This window comes from Phyllopteryx taeniolatus, chromosome 2 (assembly GCF_024500385.1).
Source record: "Phyllopteryx taeniolatus isolate TA_2022b chromosome 2, UOR_Ptae_1.2, whole genome shotgun sequence".
Lineage (NCBI taxonomy): Eukaryota > Metazoa > Chordata > Actinopteri > Syngnathiformes > Syngnathidae > Phyllopteryx > Phyllopteryx taeniolatus.
The window spans coordinates 23,016,644-23,036,940 of NC_084503.1; the positions used below are offsets into that span (position 1 = coordinate 23,016,644).

The 20,297-nt window shown below is 40.3% G+C and overlaps 1 protein-coding gene and 1 long non-coding RNA gene across 3 annotated transcripts in view; one reads left to right on the forward strand and one right to left on the reverse strand.

The window, feature by feature from the left end:
• Positions 1–12,380, forward strand: part of LOC133466055 (uncharacterized) — a 21,122-nt gene extending 8,742 nt beyond the window's left edge. The window contains exons 2-4 of the long non-coding RNA XR_009784823.1: positions 8,263–8,385; positions 11,720–11,776; positions 11,868–12,380. This is a non-coding gene — a long non-coding RNA (uncharacterized LOC133466055). The remainder of the gene's footprint in view (positions 1–8,262; positions 8,386–11,719; positions 11,777–11,867) is intronic.
• LOC133474004 (AT-rich interactive domain-containing protein 3B-like) overlaps positions 1–20,297 on the reverse strand; it is a 173,859-nt gene that overhangs the window by 62,823 nt on the left and 90,739 nt on the right. For both annotated transcript variants that reach the window (XR_009787324.1, XM_061765398.1), the window contains exons 3-4: positions 17,937–18,011; positions 17,601–17,673 (exon numbers count right to left, since the gene is read on the reverse strand). Coding sequence is in view for 1 of the 2 variants with exons in the window: in XM_061765398.1 (XP_061621382.1) it covers positions 17,601–17,673; positions 17,937–18,011 (148 nt within the window). In the remaining variant the exon portion in view is untranslated. The remainder of the gene's footprint in view (positions 1–17,600; positions 17,674–17,936; positions 18,012–20,297) is intronic.

The following is a 20,297-nucleotide window of genomic DNA, read 5'->3' on the forward strand; positions in this document are numbered from 1 at the left end:
TGTTAAATATATTCTAGAAGTTATCATTTATTTGCTTAGCTTGCATTAGTATTATGGACGATTTTAGATGTCTCGCCTTCGAAAAGATGACTCAGCATCATCCGATGGAAGGGTGCCTGGACCAAGGACGTGATCGGATGTGGTCGGGTCGGGACAAGTGTTGGTCCAATATTTTGTGTTGTGTCTTATTGCTTAGAATACTATGTCTGGGAAAAACCCTCTTATTATCAAATATTATGTGTCGTGTCTTATTGTTTAGAATACTATGTCTGGGAAAAACCCTCTTATTATCAAATATTTTGTGTTGTGTCTTATTGCTTAGAACATTATGATTTGTAAATCCCTCCTATTTCAAATAAATGCAGGAGCGAGGGGGGGGATTGTTTAGAGCGTGTTGAGAGGCTGTGATCTGAACAATCTCCCATACGCCCTCCTCATGAGAAAAAGAAACCAGCGTCTTCATTCCTTTTGTGTCTATTTTTTATAATGTTGGGTAAGATAAATCCAACATTAAATTGGTCCTTCGAGCCGGATGTCAACACACCCGAGGATTCCAGTTGTGGAGCCGACTTCCAGTTAAGAGACCGTGGCCACGGCAAGTAAGACCCTTTACGGGACTGGTCTTCGTTCTCCTCAACTGGGATCTGAAGGTTGACGACAATCCACAGGATTGAAGACGACTGGTGAGTTAAATTTAAATTTTTTTTTTAGGAAAAAGGACGCCGGAGTCCAGAAATTCCGCGAGGACGGCGGAGTCCTGTACGTACTTAAATTCCGTGTTTAATAAACCCTGTGGATACTAGTCAATGGCGGGTAGAATAAAGAAACTAGGAAAGTTTCGTGGCGTCGTAGTTAAATTCCGTATAGGATGGCGGAGTCCTCTAATGAGCTGTTGACAGACGTAGTTAAATTCCGTATGGGACGGCGGAGTCCTCTGACGAGCCAGTGTGAATGAAAACTGTTTGAATGAGAGTGTAAATGGGAAATGGGAAACCACTAGGTTTTTCATTCCATACCAAAACAGTGGGAAAGTAAACGGTGGACTTTTGTGGATGCAAAGGCAAGAATTCTCCACTCGAAAGAGTTGAAGTGAGAATTACCACAGAAAGTAAATTTGAATCACCGTCCTACTGAAAAGAAACAGTGTTCTAGACTACCCTAGGTAGTATTACACTGAACCAAATTCTTTCAAATGGGGAAAGGAAGTAGTAAAATAAAAAACAGGAATACACTGCAGTGTAAAGGTTGGAGGTTCATTAAATTAAATTTAAAAGAAAAAAAGAAACAGGATCCTGATAAAATTTTATATTTAGAGACAGGGATAACCGAACACGGCTTTAATGGTTGGTTAAATACACAAAAAATAGCCGCGTTGCAGGAATCAAATTATATAAAAAATAAAAGACAAGCCACCGTTAAACGTGGGAAAGGCTGTTGTCTGCAGCCTTGGAGCTTATCACAAAAATAGAAGATAAAAAAGAATGTGATGAGCTGCAGTAATACAGAGAGCAGCATGCGTACCAAACCCACGCACATTGTTAAATTCATTAAGACCAGACGCTACTGTGTTTACAGTAGTGGACATTAATGCATTAATGCATTAATGCATTCTTTTCAGTACCAATAGAAAATAACAGTCAATTTTGGTTTGCATTCACATTTGAGAAAAAAAAAAAAAATATATATATATACATTTACTAGATTACCGCAAGGTTATTGTGAAAGTCTAACTAATTATTCACAAGTTATGACAACACGCATGTCTTCTGGCATCTACAGATGAAGACACATGCAAAGATTCATTGACCTTACTGCATCATCTGACAGAAGAGGGACATAAAGTTAACAAAAATAAATTGCAATGATGTAAAAGACAAGTTAAATATCTAGGCCATAATTTAAGTATAGGAGGAAAGACTATATTAGAAGACAGGAGAGCTATAGTCTTAAAAAATCCTAAACCACAGACGAAGAAACATAAATAATTTTTAGGTCTGACAAATTATTGTACAGCATGGATTCCAAACTATGCAGAAATTGTTGCACCATTGTCAAAATTAATATATGAAAACAACCTTAAAATGACATCACCTGTTTAATGGAGTACAGAGGCAGAAAAGGCCTTCTGTGACATTAAACAACATTTGGTCTCCAGTGCTGCGCTAGGCCTTCCAAATTTAATGATAAAACATTCATTCAAATGGTAGATTGTAAAAGCTATTGCATGACCTCCGTACTTACACAACAATACGGTGATAAGCTAAGACCAATAGCTTATTTTTCAACTAGAGAGCAGTTCACCCTAAAGGTCCCACATACAGTGTCTGCTCTCCTATTGCAAATCACCTGCAAGACATTTATCTTGCATTGCCATCTTGCTATCAGAACCACATTTGACTGTTGAGCGATGCACAACCTTAAATCCAGCCACACTAACACCCTTAATGATGAAGGCACGCAGCATGATTGACAGGAATTGGCTGAACAAGCTGCTGAATTAGTAGCATTAATCGAGGCATGCAAACTAATGATAAATAAAGATGGTACAATCTATACTGATAGCCAATATGAGTATTCCACAACAAGAACGCAATTATTGGGAAAAACAAAGTGCAAAACTACAAAATGAAATTTACATTAGCACAGGAAAAAAAAAAACACAAAAAAAAAAAAAACTATTCAAATGGGCTGCTATATTGAGACATGCTGTGTCACGTCTCAACCGGAGGGATGGTGGCACAGATAGATTGACACTTTACAGCCCTAAAAAATAGCAGAAAGAAACACGTGGGTTCATTTAACACACTGTAAGAGTCATTTCAGCTGAGTACTCAAACAGGGAAGGTGAGCAAGTCTGATAACGAAGCAGGAGCAGATGTGTAGATTCTGAAAACGCTTGCTGGTCAGTGAAGAAAAAAGACACCAACCCTTTTAGTGAGAACTCAGCAGAAAGGCACACCCACGTTGGTTATGAGATTCGATAAGTTGTTACGTAGCAACTTTGGCTACTATGATGTTGGTTTTGTTTTTGTGGTACATGGGACGTCCCACCCTCAATGATAAAACCCATTTTTTAGATAGAAAATCACCTACCAACTGGACCAATATGACAAACCCAATAATAATAATAAAAAATTTTTTTTTGAATCATTAACTCGTATCAAAAGGAGTACAGCTGATGATCAAAATTGTGGGCATGGCCTCCAAACGCAGCAAAACGGTTTAATATTTTGTGCCCCCAAAATCAAGCTGCTTTAATCATAATTCCATATGCGGCTCTCACCAATGATGCTCAAGAGAATGGGCAGAATTGGGGATTTAGATATGACTGGTATGCAACTATAGGTTTTGAATGGAAACACCTTATTGGTGAAACAGGTTATGATTGGTCCAGTTGGTCAAAAAGAACAGCAAAAGAACAAAGAAAGAAGTTTAACATAAGAAAAACGGCCCATAGTTTAATATTGAAATACAAGTCACCCAATGTGTTTGATAGTGAGCTTGTGGGCCTATTCTGGTGGAAAAGATCCCCACTTCCAAGTAGTATTGTGTTATAGGAACCGTGTTAAACCAAAAATGCCATTGAAAACTTCAAAGAAAGGTAGACAAATTTTAATGGTTAACAACATAACTACTGATGATTGGTTCCTAGTTGTCACAGGAGTTTCAGGACAAAATAACAATTGGTTACTATTGATGGAACAAGCAGCAAATGTAGCGAGAAAAGATTGTGTTGTTTGCATGGGTCCCAGGCCTTTGTTGCGCATAGTTCCGGCATAATTATCACAAGATTGTATTATTCCATTTGCACACTGATTGAGGAGCATCTGCAACATTTGCACAACCATTGTCCCAGATTATCGCACTACTCGTCACTTTAAACCGCATACACTCCTTGAAGTCTCAGCGCCCTTTGCACAATGATCTTTGCACCGGACTATTGCGATATTAGTCATTCAAACTGCTGCTAGAGGACTGCATCTTTTTGCACAATTATTTTTTGTCAATGTCTTTATGTCTCCAAAGTGTTCTGTAAATTGACTGTCTGTTGTACTAGAGCGGCTCCAACTACCGGAGACAAATTCCTTGTGTGTTTTGGACATACTTGACAAAAAAGAGATTTATCCTGGCAGAGGCAAAATTATCCAACATAAAACATACATGGTGTTCCTTGTGGGGTTCCTAATCAATACAAATTAGCTGACCAAGTTGCAGGAGGATTTGAATACTTCATATGCTGTTGGTGTACGATTAATAAAAATGTTGATGGGATAAACTATATCCACTTCAATGTACAGAGATTAGGAAATTGGACTCAGAGTGGGTTGGAAGCTGTGCACGAGCAGCTCAAGGACGTTCCAAAGACCGCATAGCTGTCGACATGCTCCTCGCAAGAGAGGGAGGTGTTTGCGGTATGTTTGGAGAACAAACAATACTGCTTCAGATGGCAGCTTGACCAGAGCCATCGATGGTCTACGGACCCTCAATCAACACTCCTTGTGAAACAGCTGAATGGACGTTTTTGGTAAATATAAAACCCTAATTTCACCAATATTGATATCAATTGCTGTTTTTGCAGCCATTCTGACATTGTGTGGATGTTGTTGTATCCCATGCATTCGGGCATTAATCAGTAAATTAATCACCACAGCCATAACCCACATGGAACCGTATGGAGCAGATTTATCCTTTATTGGAGGTTGATAATAATAATGATGATGATGATGATGTTGTTTTACCTGATTTGTTTCCTGATCCAGGTGATTACGATGTTTAAACTACAACATTCATGTATGACAAGTTTACTCTGAGTGTAAATGTATTTGTTTCATAAAAATGATTCTACAATTAAAAATCGAAATGAAGTGACTGTAAGATGATATGAGAATTTGTGCAAATACATGATAAACAGGAGGGAAATGTTAAATATATTCTAGAAGTTATCATTTATTTGCTTAGCTTGCATTAGTATTATGGACGATTTTAGATGTCTCGCCTTCGAAAAGATGACTCAGCATCATCCGATGGAAGGGTGCCTGGACCAAGGACGTGATCGGATGTGGTCGGGTCGGGACAAGTGTTGGTCCAATATTTTGTGTTGTGTCTTATTGCTTAGAATACTATGTCTGGGAAAAACCCTCTTATTATCAAATATTATGTGTCGTGTCTTATTGTTTAGAATACTATGTCTGGGAAAAACCCTCTTATTATCAAATATTTTGTGTTGTGTCTTATTGCTTAGAACATTATGATTTGTAAATCCCTCCTATTTCAAATAAATGCAGGAGCGAGGGGGGGGATTGTTTAGAGCGTGTTGAGAGGCTGTGATCTGAACAATCTCCCATACGCCCTCCTCATGAGAAAAAGAAACCAGCGTCTTCATTCCTTTTGTGTCTATTTTTTATAATGTTGGGTAAGATAAATCCAACAGTATATAAGGGTGTTCTAAAAAGCCTGGACTTGGTTGTAAAGTGTATCACCAGACACCAGACACTTGCCCTGTTGTGTTGAAAGCAACTGCAACTGGCTGTCAAAGTTCGCTTTTTCCCTTGTGTCATTCTGTGTATAAAGTGTGGAATCGGCCACAGTAGACTGGGCAACTTTCTGGCTTCGGAGGCAGGTTGGAGGATCCAAAAAAATCCTGGACAAGGGTGTGAAGTTCAATACCTAACATTCATGTCCCAGCTCTACTGTATTGAAAACAATTGTTGCTCGCACCTTTGTCAAACCAACACTGAATGGGGGTACGACGTAGACCTGGAATTTTTCTGGCTTCTGAGGTAATCAATTCTGGCTCTTCTGTTACACCTCTGATGATGTAATTTTGTGGGATCTCTGCACGAAAGAGACTACTTTTACAAAAGTGGCAGGCAAAAAGAGTCAGAGAACTTTCCTATTGTGGTGCTGTTTTGCGCAAAGGGCCCCGCCTGTTTCCAAGGGAGTCTGTGTAAAGCCACGCTGAGGGAATGTGTGGGGAGTAGTAATATAATGCATACACTGATCCCCCAGAGCCCATTCATGACGTAACTGGTGTGGACAGAGCTCATGGTCTCCGGGTTATAGTAAGGGAACTTCCTTTAATGTCCTGCTGGGGGGCCACCCTTTCCCACAATAGAAAGACCAACATGGATATGGGAACGTCTTTTAATGTGGAAAAAGAGGGACAAAACATCTCAATGCGTTTCAAAGCAAATGCAAACAAGTCTCAACTGGAAGGAATCAAAGCTTTGTTTCCTTAGAAAGTCAAATTCTACTATTTTTCTCAAAAATATGCCTCAAAATCTTCATGATTTTCAACACCACGTTTGAAATTTCTGCTACAACTTTGTGAAATATATTTAGGGATGGTTTGAGCATAAAAAACCTTTCTTCCGATGGGAAAGGGCTGTGTGATCCACTTTGTGAACTAAAAAAACAGCAAATCTACAGCTAAACCCCTATCATTACCTTATCCTCCTTCCTTCACTCCTTCGCACCTTATAAGATGACTTCATGACACAGGAGGAAAGTATCTCCTCCCAGAATAACTCTAAAGCGCAGATAACCCACCATGTGTTCACTGCTAAGATGAGAATACACTTCCGATTAGGAGTCTAACTCTAGGATGTACAGTACCTGGCCTTCATTGCCTCCCCTGCACTCCTTGTTATTGCGCTGAACAAGAGTAGCCCTTGCTTTGTGTCTGTCCATCACAGTCGGCAGTCAATCATCTCAAGTGGACAGCGCTGATAGGCAGTTGGCCGCATCACTCTTTCATTTTCTTCCTGGCGATATGACAACCCCCGCCCCCACCCTTCAACACCCACACGACTATGCCTTGTTCAACCAAAACAACAAAAAAACATGTAATGAAGATGATGAAGTCATGTCATATACAGAAATGCTCCACTCAGGGAAATGGCTATTACATGGACATTAGTCGATGAGGCTTGGCTCGAGCTAATGGACAATGCTTGGGAATAAGATGGATGCTCTAACGTCACACATTTAAAGGATGTACATATCATAACATTTAAGGGAAAAGACGTTGTGCAGGACGTTAGCATATCACCTGACACAGTGTATTTGATAAAAATTGCTGGGTGATTAATCAATTTTACTGATTCAGTCATTTATTGATTTTTTAAATTAATTTATTTTAGCGGCTTCCATAGTCTAGATGCACTGCTTAGACTAAGAAAATGGCTGCAAACAGGGAGGAGGTGGTTTTCAAAAGCACAGTCAGTGCTGCCATAAGATTCTCAGACATGACATGGTGCTTGCCCATTTATGTGTTGGAAAAGCACTGATTTAATCACGTTGAAAACGTTTACCCCGAAGGATGTGCAACAGGTCTAAAAAGAAAATTTGATCTTGGCAAATAGTATCTCTAATGTTGTAGCCAATGGATACTTTTACAAAACCCAAAAGCGGCAATATACAGTATACAAAAATAGCAAACCTGATTATGTACAAATTACAACCAAAAGATGTCCTCACCTGTACAATTCCAGTTTCAACACGAAGTTGAGTGGACTGGTCTAAAATAACACGATGCATAAAAATGGAAGGACGCAAGCCTGGAATTGAACAGGAAGTCAGCCACTTTGGTTTGCAGCAGCCATTTAGGGGGTGAATTCCAGGGATTGTATTTGGACAAACTCCTATGAGATCGGAAGAAGGTATACTCGACAGCTGGGTGCCGCAAGATTTGGCTATGCTATCTAATGTGGGCGGAACATGACGTCAAAGTTTGAAGGTCTTTGTTTTGCTTATTTTTACAATGCTTAACTTCATCTTTTATTGCGTTTATGAGTGAGTTTTTCCACTTTTACACTTGTATGACTGTTTGTAATGTCAAAACCACCTACATAATTATTAAAGGTTTAATGATGCTGATAACGTGACCGAGGAACAGATCCTTTCTCATTATTTCCTTTGGGGTAAAATATTTCAGTCCTGCACTTGCTATATTAGACCTTTGAGCAGTGATTCTCGACTGGTGGTTCAGGACACAAAAGTGGGTCATGGACAGGGATTAAAAATTTACACAGGGTTCTCAGTTTCCGACGGTACAAACATAGGTTTCAAGATTAAAGTGAAATGAACACTTACCGACTATCTGACAATAAATTTACATATTTCAATGACAAAAATACAATCACTTAAATAAATGAATAATGTAAAAATCAAACACTCACAGGGGTTCTAAGCTAACTTTTCCATTGGTAGCACTGGACCATGCGTGATGTGTGTAGTCTAATGCCACTTTTCCATTACAAGTTCCAGAATGGCCTGGCCCCACTCTGCCTCGGCCTCGGTTGGCCTGACCTGGCCTCCGTTGCTTTTCCATTACAACAGTCTCCAATCAAAAGTGAGAGGGACTGGAGCTGGATCAAGAAGAAGGTGACGTTTCCTGTTGCACCTTCCATCTTGCTGTATTTCATCTTCTGCCAATATGGACAAAAATGGCCGCACCTCCTCAGTCGACCACAGAACATAACTTGCTTTAAGCCTCCCGCACACTGCACGACCTGGTCGAACCAGACTGGACCGGACCATCGTGTAGCGTCGCTGACGCACCCCCTGCACATGCCCGATTCACAGGTGGATACCCGACCGGAGAAAGTTTATCTGCGGCGACGTTAAGACGGCAATTCAAATTTAGACATTTTGAAACCAGTGGCAGACTGATCAGCCACTGAATACAGTCGCCTAATCACGCACACTACGCGACAGTTCAGTCGGGTTCGGCGGCATCGATCGGTGTGTGGCAGCCTGTAGATGCCATGATTGTAAAAGTGACAAGTCACCCCGCTTAAAGAAATGCCTAAATCTCTCAGCCAATCAGTTGACAGTTACGTTACAGCCCTCCTCACTTTGGTAATAGTCTTTTCGCGGCGTAATTCTAAACTAAAAAACTCCTGACAACTGTACGTCACCTTTTTCAAACATGGAGTGGCATTTCCAAGGTAAAATGCACACAAATACAAACAAAAACAGTACAGTGCGCGCTGTGACGAGACGCCATTACTCGGCTGGATCAGCACCACTGGCGTAGGGAAGGATTGATACTGTCTGAAATGTCGATGCCGGTGATACTAGAAGAACTTCTGCCTTAGAGAAGCTACTGCATGAATAGGCGACGCCTTAAATAAAAAAAATACCATGCTGTGTTGTAACTGTGCAAAGAGAGCAACTGGCTAAGGAATGAAGGGGTGCTAATGTAATAGAAGACAGGAATTAAACATGTCTTCCTTTAAAGATACTGAGTCCAACAATGGGCCCCTTTACGCAAAGACAGGATTTAAGGCAGCTGCTAAAATTCCTTAACACGCAAACACGCACGCACGCTTGTTTTTAAGTGCAGGGGCAGGAAATGGGAATCCCTCGTAAGTTTTCCTTCCGCTGCTGCTTTCCTCTCGCAGCCTGGAGGCCCCCGCGACAAATGAGGTGGGAAAAAGCGCTTGGCCATTTGTCTCCGGCCATCGGTAGATTCCTGTGCTTGACTAACATGCGCACGGAGGTCAGTCAAACCATTTAGACTGCAATGGTTCTCCAACTTTTTGGGTCGAGGGACCCCCCTATATAGGGAGGAAATTTTTCCATGGGCCCCCTCATAATCCCGATGCCAATCAAATATAACAACCATTTCTCCCACTACATGCCACAGGAATTTTACAGAATTTTTTTTATATTTGTATAAATTTGTCTTTAAAAATTTGTAATGTTATAACAATGAAGTCATATTTGTTCCTAGATATCCGTAATATTATATCAAATATATATATTTTGTAATATTACCCCTTTTATTCTGAAAAATACATCTGAATTCTATTAAAAAATAGGACTACATACTAAGAAAAGAAGGTTTTTAGAAATGTATTCCTGTAATAATACGCCTTTTGTTCTAAGCCCCCTACAATTCTATTCATGCGGGGATGTCAGATTTGTGTGTCACAATCACTTCGGAGCTTTTATTTGCCCAAAGCTAAAGTAGGGAGGAGCAATTGGTCTAGAATGTTTGTGCGCTATCCCCATCGAAGATATGCACTTTTTTAGATGAAAGAACAGTTTATTGCAAATTACTTGATGGACCCCCAGGTTACATCTTATGGAACCCCTTGTTTAGAAAATAACAATAATGAACTAAAGTGCGGCTCGTGCTCTTTCATTCTTAAAAAAAAAAAAAAAAAAATTTAAAAAAGTATAATAATCCTGCCACCGTACCATTGAAGTAAACCAGAGGAGGGGTAACGTGGTGTAATGAGAGAGCACTCACGCTTCTTCTGGTTTATTCTGACAAGTGTAAAAACACCAAAAGGAGAATTCCCCCCCCCCCAAATCCCTCCACAACCCTCAGCCACCACACAATTTGTTTCCCTGTGATTAAGACTCCACAGCAGAGGTCTGCCTAGTGCCTCGTACTAAGAGGAGTTGAAATGATAGCGTATGGCTGCATTAAAATCACTTAGCCAACGCTATTCGTTCTCATCCCGATCCGGCTGTTTAATGTTGCCGTTCTCCTGCAAATACGAATCACAGTCAATACACTAAGAGAGGGGGAAAAAGCCTCCCATATTCTTTTTCCCTTTTTCCATTATAGATGAGCACTCAGTTGGTCAGTGATTATGTCTGATAGTGGCTCTTTCCTCTTCTCCTCTGCCAGGGAACTTGACCCACACCAGCTACTGTAATTAGACGTCCTCGCCTTGATAGGACAATATAAAATTGATTCTGATAGTCACATTTACACCAGAAACTCTGACACACGGCTGTCATATTAGTAGGACCTCACAGCGTTATGTGCGAAGAGTGGATTAATAGAGACTGTAAGTGATGCAAAAAGGTACACAGCAATGCTTATTTGAGCCATTCACGGTCAAAGTATCCCTCGCAAGATATTTACATGACTGTTCTGTTTGTCTTAAAAGACGTTTTGCTACCTGCTCGTGCATTCTAACTAAGCCTTGTTGCATGAAATGAAGCCTGCTCAGATGAGAGGCGCAACATTTTCGAAGACAAACAGAACAGTCCAGTTGCGATCGATTCAATGCCCTGAGAAAGACATTTACTTATTTTTCCTGTCAGTTGCGCTTGTGTTTTTGTGTTTGCTCCATGAACTTGTCAGGAAGACAACAAGATACTAGTTTGGCCATCACTGGCGAAATAGAAAATGCTTCATGGGGCATGTTTACAATCGCATTAGAAGCTATCTAATGCGGGCGCATTCTTGCAAAGACTTTGACAGCGGCCCGGACGTCGCTGTCTGGGCTACCTGTTCCGGACAGTCTGGTTTGATTGGTGTGATTTTCTCATGAATTAGTCTTGTATTTCTTTTTTTCTTCACTGTATTTAAACCGGAGTGCCCGGAGAAAACCCACGCAGGCACTGGGAGAAAAAGAAAAGTCCACACAGGCGGGGCCGGGGATTGAACCCCAGTCCTCAGAACTGTGAGGCGGACGCTCTAAACCAGTCGTCCAATGTGCCGCCATCCTTGTTACATAAAAACATAATTTAGTCCCACTAGTTCACATTACAATGTAACATCTGTTGCCAGTATTAATTAGAATTTTCCATTTCCAGCTCGTCAGTCTTGCAGTAATTCAACACCCGCGAGTTGAACATCTTTAAGGATTGCGACGAAGAAATTTTATTATTATTATTTTTTTTACCCTTGCAAAACACGTCATCAATAATAAGTATTAGAGTAATCCTATGTATTTTTTAAAACTTACAGGTTATGCATCCAGGAGACGTTTGACTCCCATTCCAGTACGCAGTGCAAACAAAAAAGGTAATTGAAAGCTTTTTTTTCCTCCACGTCCCATTACAGCAATTTCAACAATGTATTTTTATAGTAATAGTTATATTTCTAAACTGCACAGGTTGTGCTTCGAGCAGAAGTAGGGACTGGTTTCAAGGACAATGACAACCACACAAGATCCCATTCACCACCACCAAAGAATAAAATCCAGATGTGGATAAAACATTGCTAGATTTTATGCGCAAGGTAATAAAAGCCTGGACTATTGAGCAAACAGTAGGAGGAGGAGAATTAGGAGGAAGAAATTGCAAGGTTGTTCATGCATTTTTGTCCAATGTAAATTCTGTACATGGTTATATGTCAAAAGAACTTTCTCAGTGTTGTTTTATGTTCAGATGTTTGAGATTTTCACTAAAGAAAAAAAAAATAATGGTGTCAAAGTCATTGTTTTGCTTGATCTGTCTGCTTTCACAAAAATGCTGTTTTCTCAGGTTTTTTTTCCTCCAGAAACTGAAAGTAGCCTATATTTGACTGATGATTACTAAAGAACGGTATAAGGTAGAGATTTTTCTGATGAAAGAAGAGAGTCTGATCTTTCTTTTGGTGGTTTTGGTGTTTACATAGTCATCGTACACAATATGCTCTGGGGCTTGAAAAATTAGTGAAATTGCTCGAAAATGCCTGGCAGTCTCGGGTTCCCTGCTCAGGAAACGGCTGGCAGTGAATGAGTAAACAAAATATTTTATATCAACTCTTATATTACAGGACAAAATAAACTCCATATTATCACAGTGTGATGGTATGTTTTAACTAAAGAATTCTGATACAAATAATTTTGCTACAATTTTTAGAATAATGTAATGCATTACAAAAGAATAAAGGAACACATTCACTCCCATTTACGGAGTGTTCCTGTACTAGGGTTGGGCATCGTTTGAATTTGAACGATTCCGGTTCCAAACGATATTCGATTCAGATTCTTTTAGGGGGCTGGGTCAAAAATGTTTGCATGGTTTAAATAAAGGGTGTCCAAATTATGAGCATCCATTTTCTTAGCAGCCTGCAGCATCGACTAAAATGAACATTTCACTCTGGGTTCTTTATAACCAGTATCAATATCAAACCTATGAACTAAAAGGTAATGTGTGTGGAACTAATCCAATTGACTTAATATTCATTAATTAATGTTTCAGCTAAAGGTTTAATATAGAATAGTAAAGTGGCTAGTTTGACCTTTGGTGAAGTTTTAGCTCAATGTTAAGCTTTTTCTTTCTGTCATCGGCTCTTTCATTGGGTTGAAGACTAAAATAAATGCTAAAAACCATCAGTGCAAATGTGCAACCCACCGTTTAACTTGTTAGCTGCCTCAATGTTGGCATAGACGCATTTTATTGTTTCACTCAGCCAATTTGACTTGACTGAAGTTCCGTGCGGTGTAGGCTGAGGCTCGGAGAGGGAGGGAGCACGTCAGACTTCTTCACATCGTGAAAGCCTCCCTTGCACAATATAATCTTATTCTAACTGTTGCACTGAGCTGACTGATCATTTAGTTTCACAAAGTTAAGACACACTTTTGTTTGGTTTTCGCCACTTTGTTCTTCGGGGTCGGCGGACTGTAGGCATTGAAACTGGGAACCGAATGTTTTTAATTTGAACGATTCCGGGAGAACCGTAATATTAGTCCCAGTTCCAATCGGTTCTAGATTCTCAATGCCCAACCAGAGTGCTAATCTTAGTTGCATGTCCAAGCAGGTGCCTCTGCTGGTCACTTTTAATATTACAGTTGTTTCACTGTGCATTACAGTTCACCAACATCGCGGCGGACCCTGCGATGTGACTATTGGGCACACGTACATAGCAATGACGATGTTCAACAATCTATTGTGAAACCGCTTTTTTCGTCACGAGCAAATGGGCAGGTAATTGAGCACCACCTAGTGACAATGTGTGCAGGTGCCTCCCACAAGGTACAATGTAAAATCTGTAATTGAAACTACTTTGCATTTTCTTCACTCGGGTATTTCTGTTGCTACAGGTTGGCATGTTAGAATTTATCAATTCGCATTCAAAATACTATTGCACCTGACCAGAGAGCATAATGTCAAATACTTATTGATCTAACTTTGCATTTTCTGTTACACAAAAATGTTAGTCCAGGAACTGTTAGCGTTTTAGCTCACAAAACGAATTATTCCATTATTGTATTGGTGTGAATAATGCGAGCTGGCACGGCGTGTCCAGCCAGTTATCTGCTGTCAGGGTGCGTTTGAGTCAGGGTGATAGATCAGCATGTGTAAAGGGGTCAGCAGACAACAACTCCTGCCGTCTGCAGATGGACAGAGACGCTAACAGGGTCCTGATGGATTCCATCCCTCCCTTCTCAGTTGAATTCATCAAACCCCCAAAGTTACATTTAAAAAATTGCATGCGTTGCTTTCATTTGTCACCATCTGACCAAATAAACTAACACAAGCTCACATGGATTGAAACAACATGATTTTAGCATGGGAGAAAACACTGTGAGCTAAGGACTTATCAAACACTTACTATGGTCTGTTACTAACCAAAACTGAAGCTCAGTAAACAGTCTCAGATGAATGAATGAGACGCGGATGTTGTAAATGTGTTTCCCCGCACAAAAGATAAACTTATGTTACAGTATGTGGAGACGTCGTATTTAACAGAAATTGACAACCATGATAGAACAAGTTGTCTCTGGAATGTTGTGTGCACCGATGTATGGAAACAATCTCGGATGAATTTAAGTGTGGCGACTCACCCAAAGTACGTTCCCGCATTAAAGACTATCTTATGTGGAGATAAACATTCCAATTGAATAAAAGTGTAGTGTTTTATCGCGTAATTTAAAATAGTTCTCCTACTGCGCAAAGATCATTTTACGTTACGTGGAGATTAGCATCCGGGTAGATTGACAGGCGGTCGCTCAACAATGTTGTGCTCACCCACTGCATGTTAAAAAAAGTCAATCCATCCATCCATTTTCCATACCACTTATCCTCACTAGAGTCGCGGGCGTGCTGGAGCCTATCCCAGTTGACTTTGTGCGAGAAGCAGGGTACAACCTGAACTGGTTGCCAGTCAATCTTCTTTTCCTTTCGGCTTGTCCCGTTAGGGGTTGCCACAGCGTGCCCTTCTTTTCCATGTAAGCCTATCTCCTGCATCTCCTCTCTAACACCAGTCAGTTGCCAGTCAATCGCTGGGCACATAAAAACAAACAACCATTCCAACTCACATTCATAACATGGGCAATTTAGAGTTTTCAATTAACCTACCATGGATGTTTTGGGGATCTGGGAGGAAACCGTAGTACCCGGAGAAAACTCACGCAGGCACTCTGGAAGAACATGTAAACTCCACTCAGGCGAGACCAGATTTGAACCTGGGTCCTCAGACCTCTGAGGCAGATGTACTAACCGGTTGGTCACCATGCCGCCGCATATAAAATCTCTCAGTTATATTCAAGTATTCACCACGTTGTTAATTAGCTCTCTATTCAAAGTTGACCTTATGATATGTGGAGAGATCCCGGTTGATTAACGGGTGGACTCTCCACAATGTTGTGCACACTGATACATGTAAACAGTCTCTCAATTGAATTTATGCGTGCAAATGGGGCTGAACAATTTTAGGAAAAAATTGAATTGTGATTTTTCTGGGAGATATTGCGATCTCAATTTGATTCACCATTTCCTTCAAATCAATATTCACTATGTACAGTAAGATTTACAAACACATCATAACATCAAGTATTAAAAGCTACAGTATGACTGTAATAATGCTAGGACACTAAAAACGCTGTGTGTTTCTGGAAATTTTTGACCATTCTTCCAGAAGCGCATTTGTGAAGTCCATAGGTGGGTAGAGTAGCCAAATATTGTACTCAAGTAAGAGTACCGTTACTTTAGAATAATATGACTCAAGTAAAAGTAAAAAGTAGTCATCCAAATATTTACTTGAGTAAGAATAAGAAAGTACTCAATGGAAAGAAACATTTTTTGGTTTGTTTTATCAGAGCATGAACATTAAATAAAAAAAAATATATATATGGGAATCGACACACACCTGCCACCATTTATATTTTCACTGGCTAAAAACCCACACATGCATTGGGCCCTACAGAAACATTATTTGCTTTCATCCATCCATCCATTTTCTGAGCCGCTTCTCCTCACTAGGGTCGCGGGCGTGCTGGAGCCTATCCCAGCTGTCATCGGTCAGGAGGCGGGGTACACCCTGAACTGGTTGCCAGCCAATCGCAGGGCACATACAAACAAACAACCATTCGCACTCACAGTCATGCCTACGGGCAATTTAGTCTCCAATTAATGCATGTTTTTGGGATGTGGGAGGAAACCGGAGTGCCCGGAGAAAACCCATGCAGGCACGGGGAGAACATGCAAACTCCACATTATTTGCTTTATGAAAAATGAAATGAATGAAAAAACTACTCAAGTAAAGAGTAATTGGTGAGTAACTTCAGATTTATTTAATTATTTTATTAATTATTATTATTATTTTTTTTAGATCAGAGCAATGAACATCCATCCATCCATTTTCTGAGCCGCTTCTCCTCACTAGGGTCGCGGGCGTGCTGGAGCCTATCCCAGCTGTCATCGGTCAGGAGGCGGGGTACACCCTTTTTTGGGACGTGGGAGTGCCCGGAGAAAACCCATGCAGGCATGAGGGAGAACATGCAAACTCCACACAGGCGGGGCCGGGGATTGAACCCCGGTCCTCAGAACTGTGAGGCAGACGCTCTAACCAGTCGTCCACCGTGCCCAACGAACATCAGATTAAAAAAATATATAATATATGGGAGTCGACACACACCTGCCACCATTTCAATTTTTGACTGCCAAAAAAAACAACAACATATGCATTTGGCCCTACAGAAACATGATTTGCTTTATTCACTTAAATGACTTCACGAAGAAGCTGTTTGCTGACCAGACTTAGTGATCTTATGTATGTGTGCATGTGCGTACAACACCATAGGATAGGGCTAATGTTGCCATTTCCACTGCCAAAACAACAATAGAAACATCTGTAACTTACCGCTAGGTGTTTTTAAAAAGTTAGAAGTGGGATAAAATATGAGTCACTTTAGGGTTGCAAGCTGTGATGAAACCTGGCTTTATCATTACGATTCAGGGAGTAAAGAGGAATCGATGGAATGGAAACATGCTACTTCTCAGAAGACAAAGAAGTTCAAAGCCACCAGATCCACCAAGAAGGTTATGGCAAGTATTTTTTTGAACAGCAAAGATGTGGTCCACATCAACTACCTTCCCCACTGAACAAAAATGAATGGGAAATATTACGCTAACCGACAAAAGCAGGTGCGCCAATCTGTCAAGGAAAAACACTGTGGGAAAACCCGTTGTGGGATTCTGCTTCACCTGGACAATGTGCCAGTCTACACCAGCCGAGTTACGATGGAAGCTGTGACGATTGTGGCTACAAACTCCTCCATTACCCACTCTATTCAACACACCGAGCCCCTAGCAACTTTTACCTCTTTTCCAGGCTAAAAACAATACCTTTGGGGCCAGAGGTTTGATGATCATGATGAGCTGAGTACAACTGTGAAGCATTGGTCAAGGGACCGAGATGTTGACCCGATTAGGTATCAATGACCAGCAAACTAGATGGAACAAGTGTGTGGAGTTGGAAGGAGACTATGTTGAAAATTAGAGCAGTAAAATTGAAAAAATCTGTCTTTTTCTATGTGAGGCCCAAATTTTTGACATCCCCTCATATCTGCCTACAATACAATTTCACTAAGACTATTGATGCAAATTAAATATTATTATTATAATGTAAATAAATGTACCTCTTTTCTGCATGAAGGTAAAGAGATCATCCAAGAACTCCTTCCTTTTGGGGTCATTGTCCAGCTCGTACAACTGAAGAAGAAAAGCCATTACTTGTGGTTCAGGCAAAACATAATACATATTATGGACTACTTTGTTTGTATTACTCAGTTCCCTGAACAAAGGATCAAAATTAGATTTGCCTTATGAAAGCGTGTTTTTTTTTTTTTAAACAGAAAAGGTGATGCCACAGGAGTCTCTAGCTTACTTCCTTTGAAGCCATTTTAAAGTTGAAACGACCCTTTAGGCACCTTTAATTGGAGCAAATGTTTTTCTTTTCAGCAAAATGGTCGCACCTTGGCAAAGTCTCTAGAGGCTTCTCCTCTTCCTCTGCTACTGTCCGCCTCATCTGCCCAGCTTGCACTTCCGTTCTACAAGAAAGAAAAGAGAATACAGATAAGCGATTTGCAAAATATCTGTATATATCTTGATAACAGGAATGTGATTTAATTCTTACATGGGCATACAGTGGAACCTACAAAGTAGAAAGCTAACAATTTGAGCGAGGAAAAAACAACAACAACCTCAACAGTTGGGTGAGCTAGAGCCGATATCAGCTTACTTTGGGTGATCAGAATCATCTTTATTTTGCCAAATATGTCCAAAAAATACACAAGGAATTTGTCTCTGGTAGTTGGAGCCGCTCTAGTACGACAACAGACAGTCAATTGAATACTTTTGAGACATAAAGACATTGAGAAAAACAGTCATTGAGCAATAAAAGGTTGCTAGTAATCTGGTAATCTGTTACAAATTTTTTTTTTTAACAATTGTGGAAAAAGATGCAGAGTCCTCTCGCACTTAGAGCAGTTTGAATGACTAACATTGCAATAGTCCGGTGCAATGACCATTGTGCAAAGGGCCCTGGGACTTCAAGGAATGTATGCAGTTTAAAGTGACTAGTAGTGCGATAATCTGGGACAATGTCGATTGTGCAAATGTTGCAGATACTCCTCAGTCAGTGTGCAAGTGGTGCAGATGCTACTCAGGCATGAGTGGCCAGTATTGGTCAACAACAGATATGCAAATAGTGCAGCGTGGCGAGACTACTACAGTGAGTGCACGGGTAATGTATAATTGGCCCGACAGAAATGTGACAATATATGCGAGATACACCCTTGAGGGGTTGCCAACCAATCGCATGGCACATATAAAGAAGTATTCGCAGTCACATTGACACTTATGGACAATTTTAGTCTTTATGGACAATTTAGAGTCTTTAATGAAGCTAATATGTATATTTTGAGAATGCGAGAGAAAACCCACAAATTATTATTATTATTTTTTTCAACAAATAGAAAGAATTTGTCATTGTCCATTGAAAAACGGAATTTTTAAGTTTGTGAGGGAGCCATCCTTACCACTTGGTCACCATGCTGCCCTTAGAATGACTACGGGTTAACTTATTTTTACACCGGTTGATTGCCGGCCAGCTTGACTGCGTTCAGCCGAATCACTGTTGGCAGTGGTCCAAGTTAACAGCTAACGTAAGGTGCATTAAGTCCCCAGCTACAGATGAAGAGTCTTTTGTGATGTATTTAAAACATTTTTTATCTATGCATCACAGAGTCAAAAATGTGATACAATGGCTAATAGGAAAGTAGTACTGTAACTGGTATTTCAGCAGAAAATAGTAACAAACGGCAAGGTTCTCGCACTCAGAGTGATTTTTCTTTCAAAATTAAATAAACTGGAAGCCATATTTTTAAAGATAATGTAATATGGATGCATCGAGACCAGTATCGGTGCCAATAATGTATGTCTGATACTACAGCACACCGATACCACTTCAATGAGTTCCGTGAAAATGTATGGGCCCACTTCTCAAATTCTGATATTTTTGCATAGTTTCCCCACTTTAATGTTTAAGATCATCAAACCAATGTAAATATTAGACAAATATAACCCAAGTGAACTTAAAATGCTGTTTTAAATGGTGATTTCATTTCTTATTGTTGTGTCATGAACACTGAATTGAGGCAAGGGAGGCCTGCAGTTCTTTCGAAGTTGTCCTGAGTTCCTTTCTGGCCTCCTGGATGAGTCATTGCTTATCTCTTGGGATAATCCTTGTAGACCGGCCACTATTGGGAAGGTTCACCACTGTTCCAGTTTTTATCCATGTGAGAATAATGGCTCTTCTTATGGTTCACTGGAATACTAAAGCTTTAGAAATGGCTTTAGTGACCCTTTTCAGACAGACAGGTGTCAATTACTCTATTTCTCATCTGTTCTTTGGATTGTGACATTTTGTTGCAGCTTTTTTTAAGCTCTTTTGTCTGACTTGAGTTTGTCGGGACCAGCGATGCCAGCCTCCTAAAATCCACCATTTTGAGTAACGAACGAAGTAACGCGTTACTTTTCCTGGGAAAGTAATTAGACTACAGTTACTTCTTCAAACCAACAATAGTTACTTCTGCTTCATCAATGTCTCTCACCAAACAATTTCTAGCTGGTGATTCTAACGAAGAGTAGTCCCAGCTGTGCAGAAGCATTTAACAGAGACCGCTCTTTTTTTCAACAAATGGAAGAAAGCGATTGGGAAGTCATTGTTTGTTACACACAGGGTTGGGCATCAAGAATCAAATGGAACCGGGACTAAAGTTCCGGTTCTCCCGGAACTGTTCAAATTTTAAAATTTCGGTTCCCAGTTTCAATGC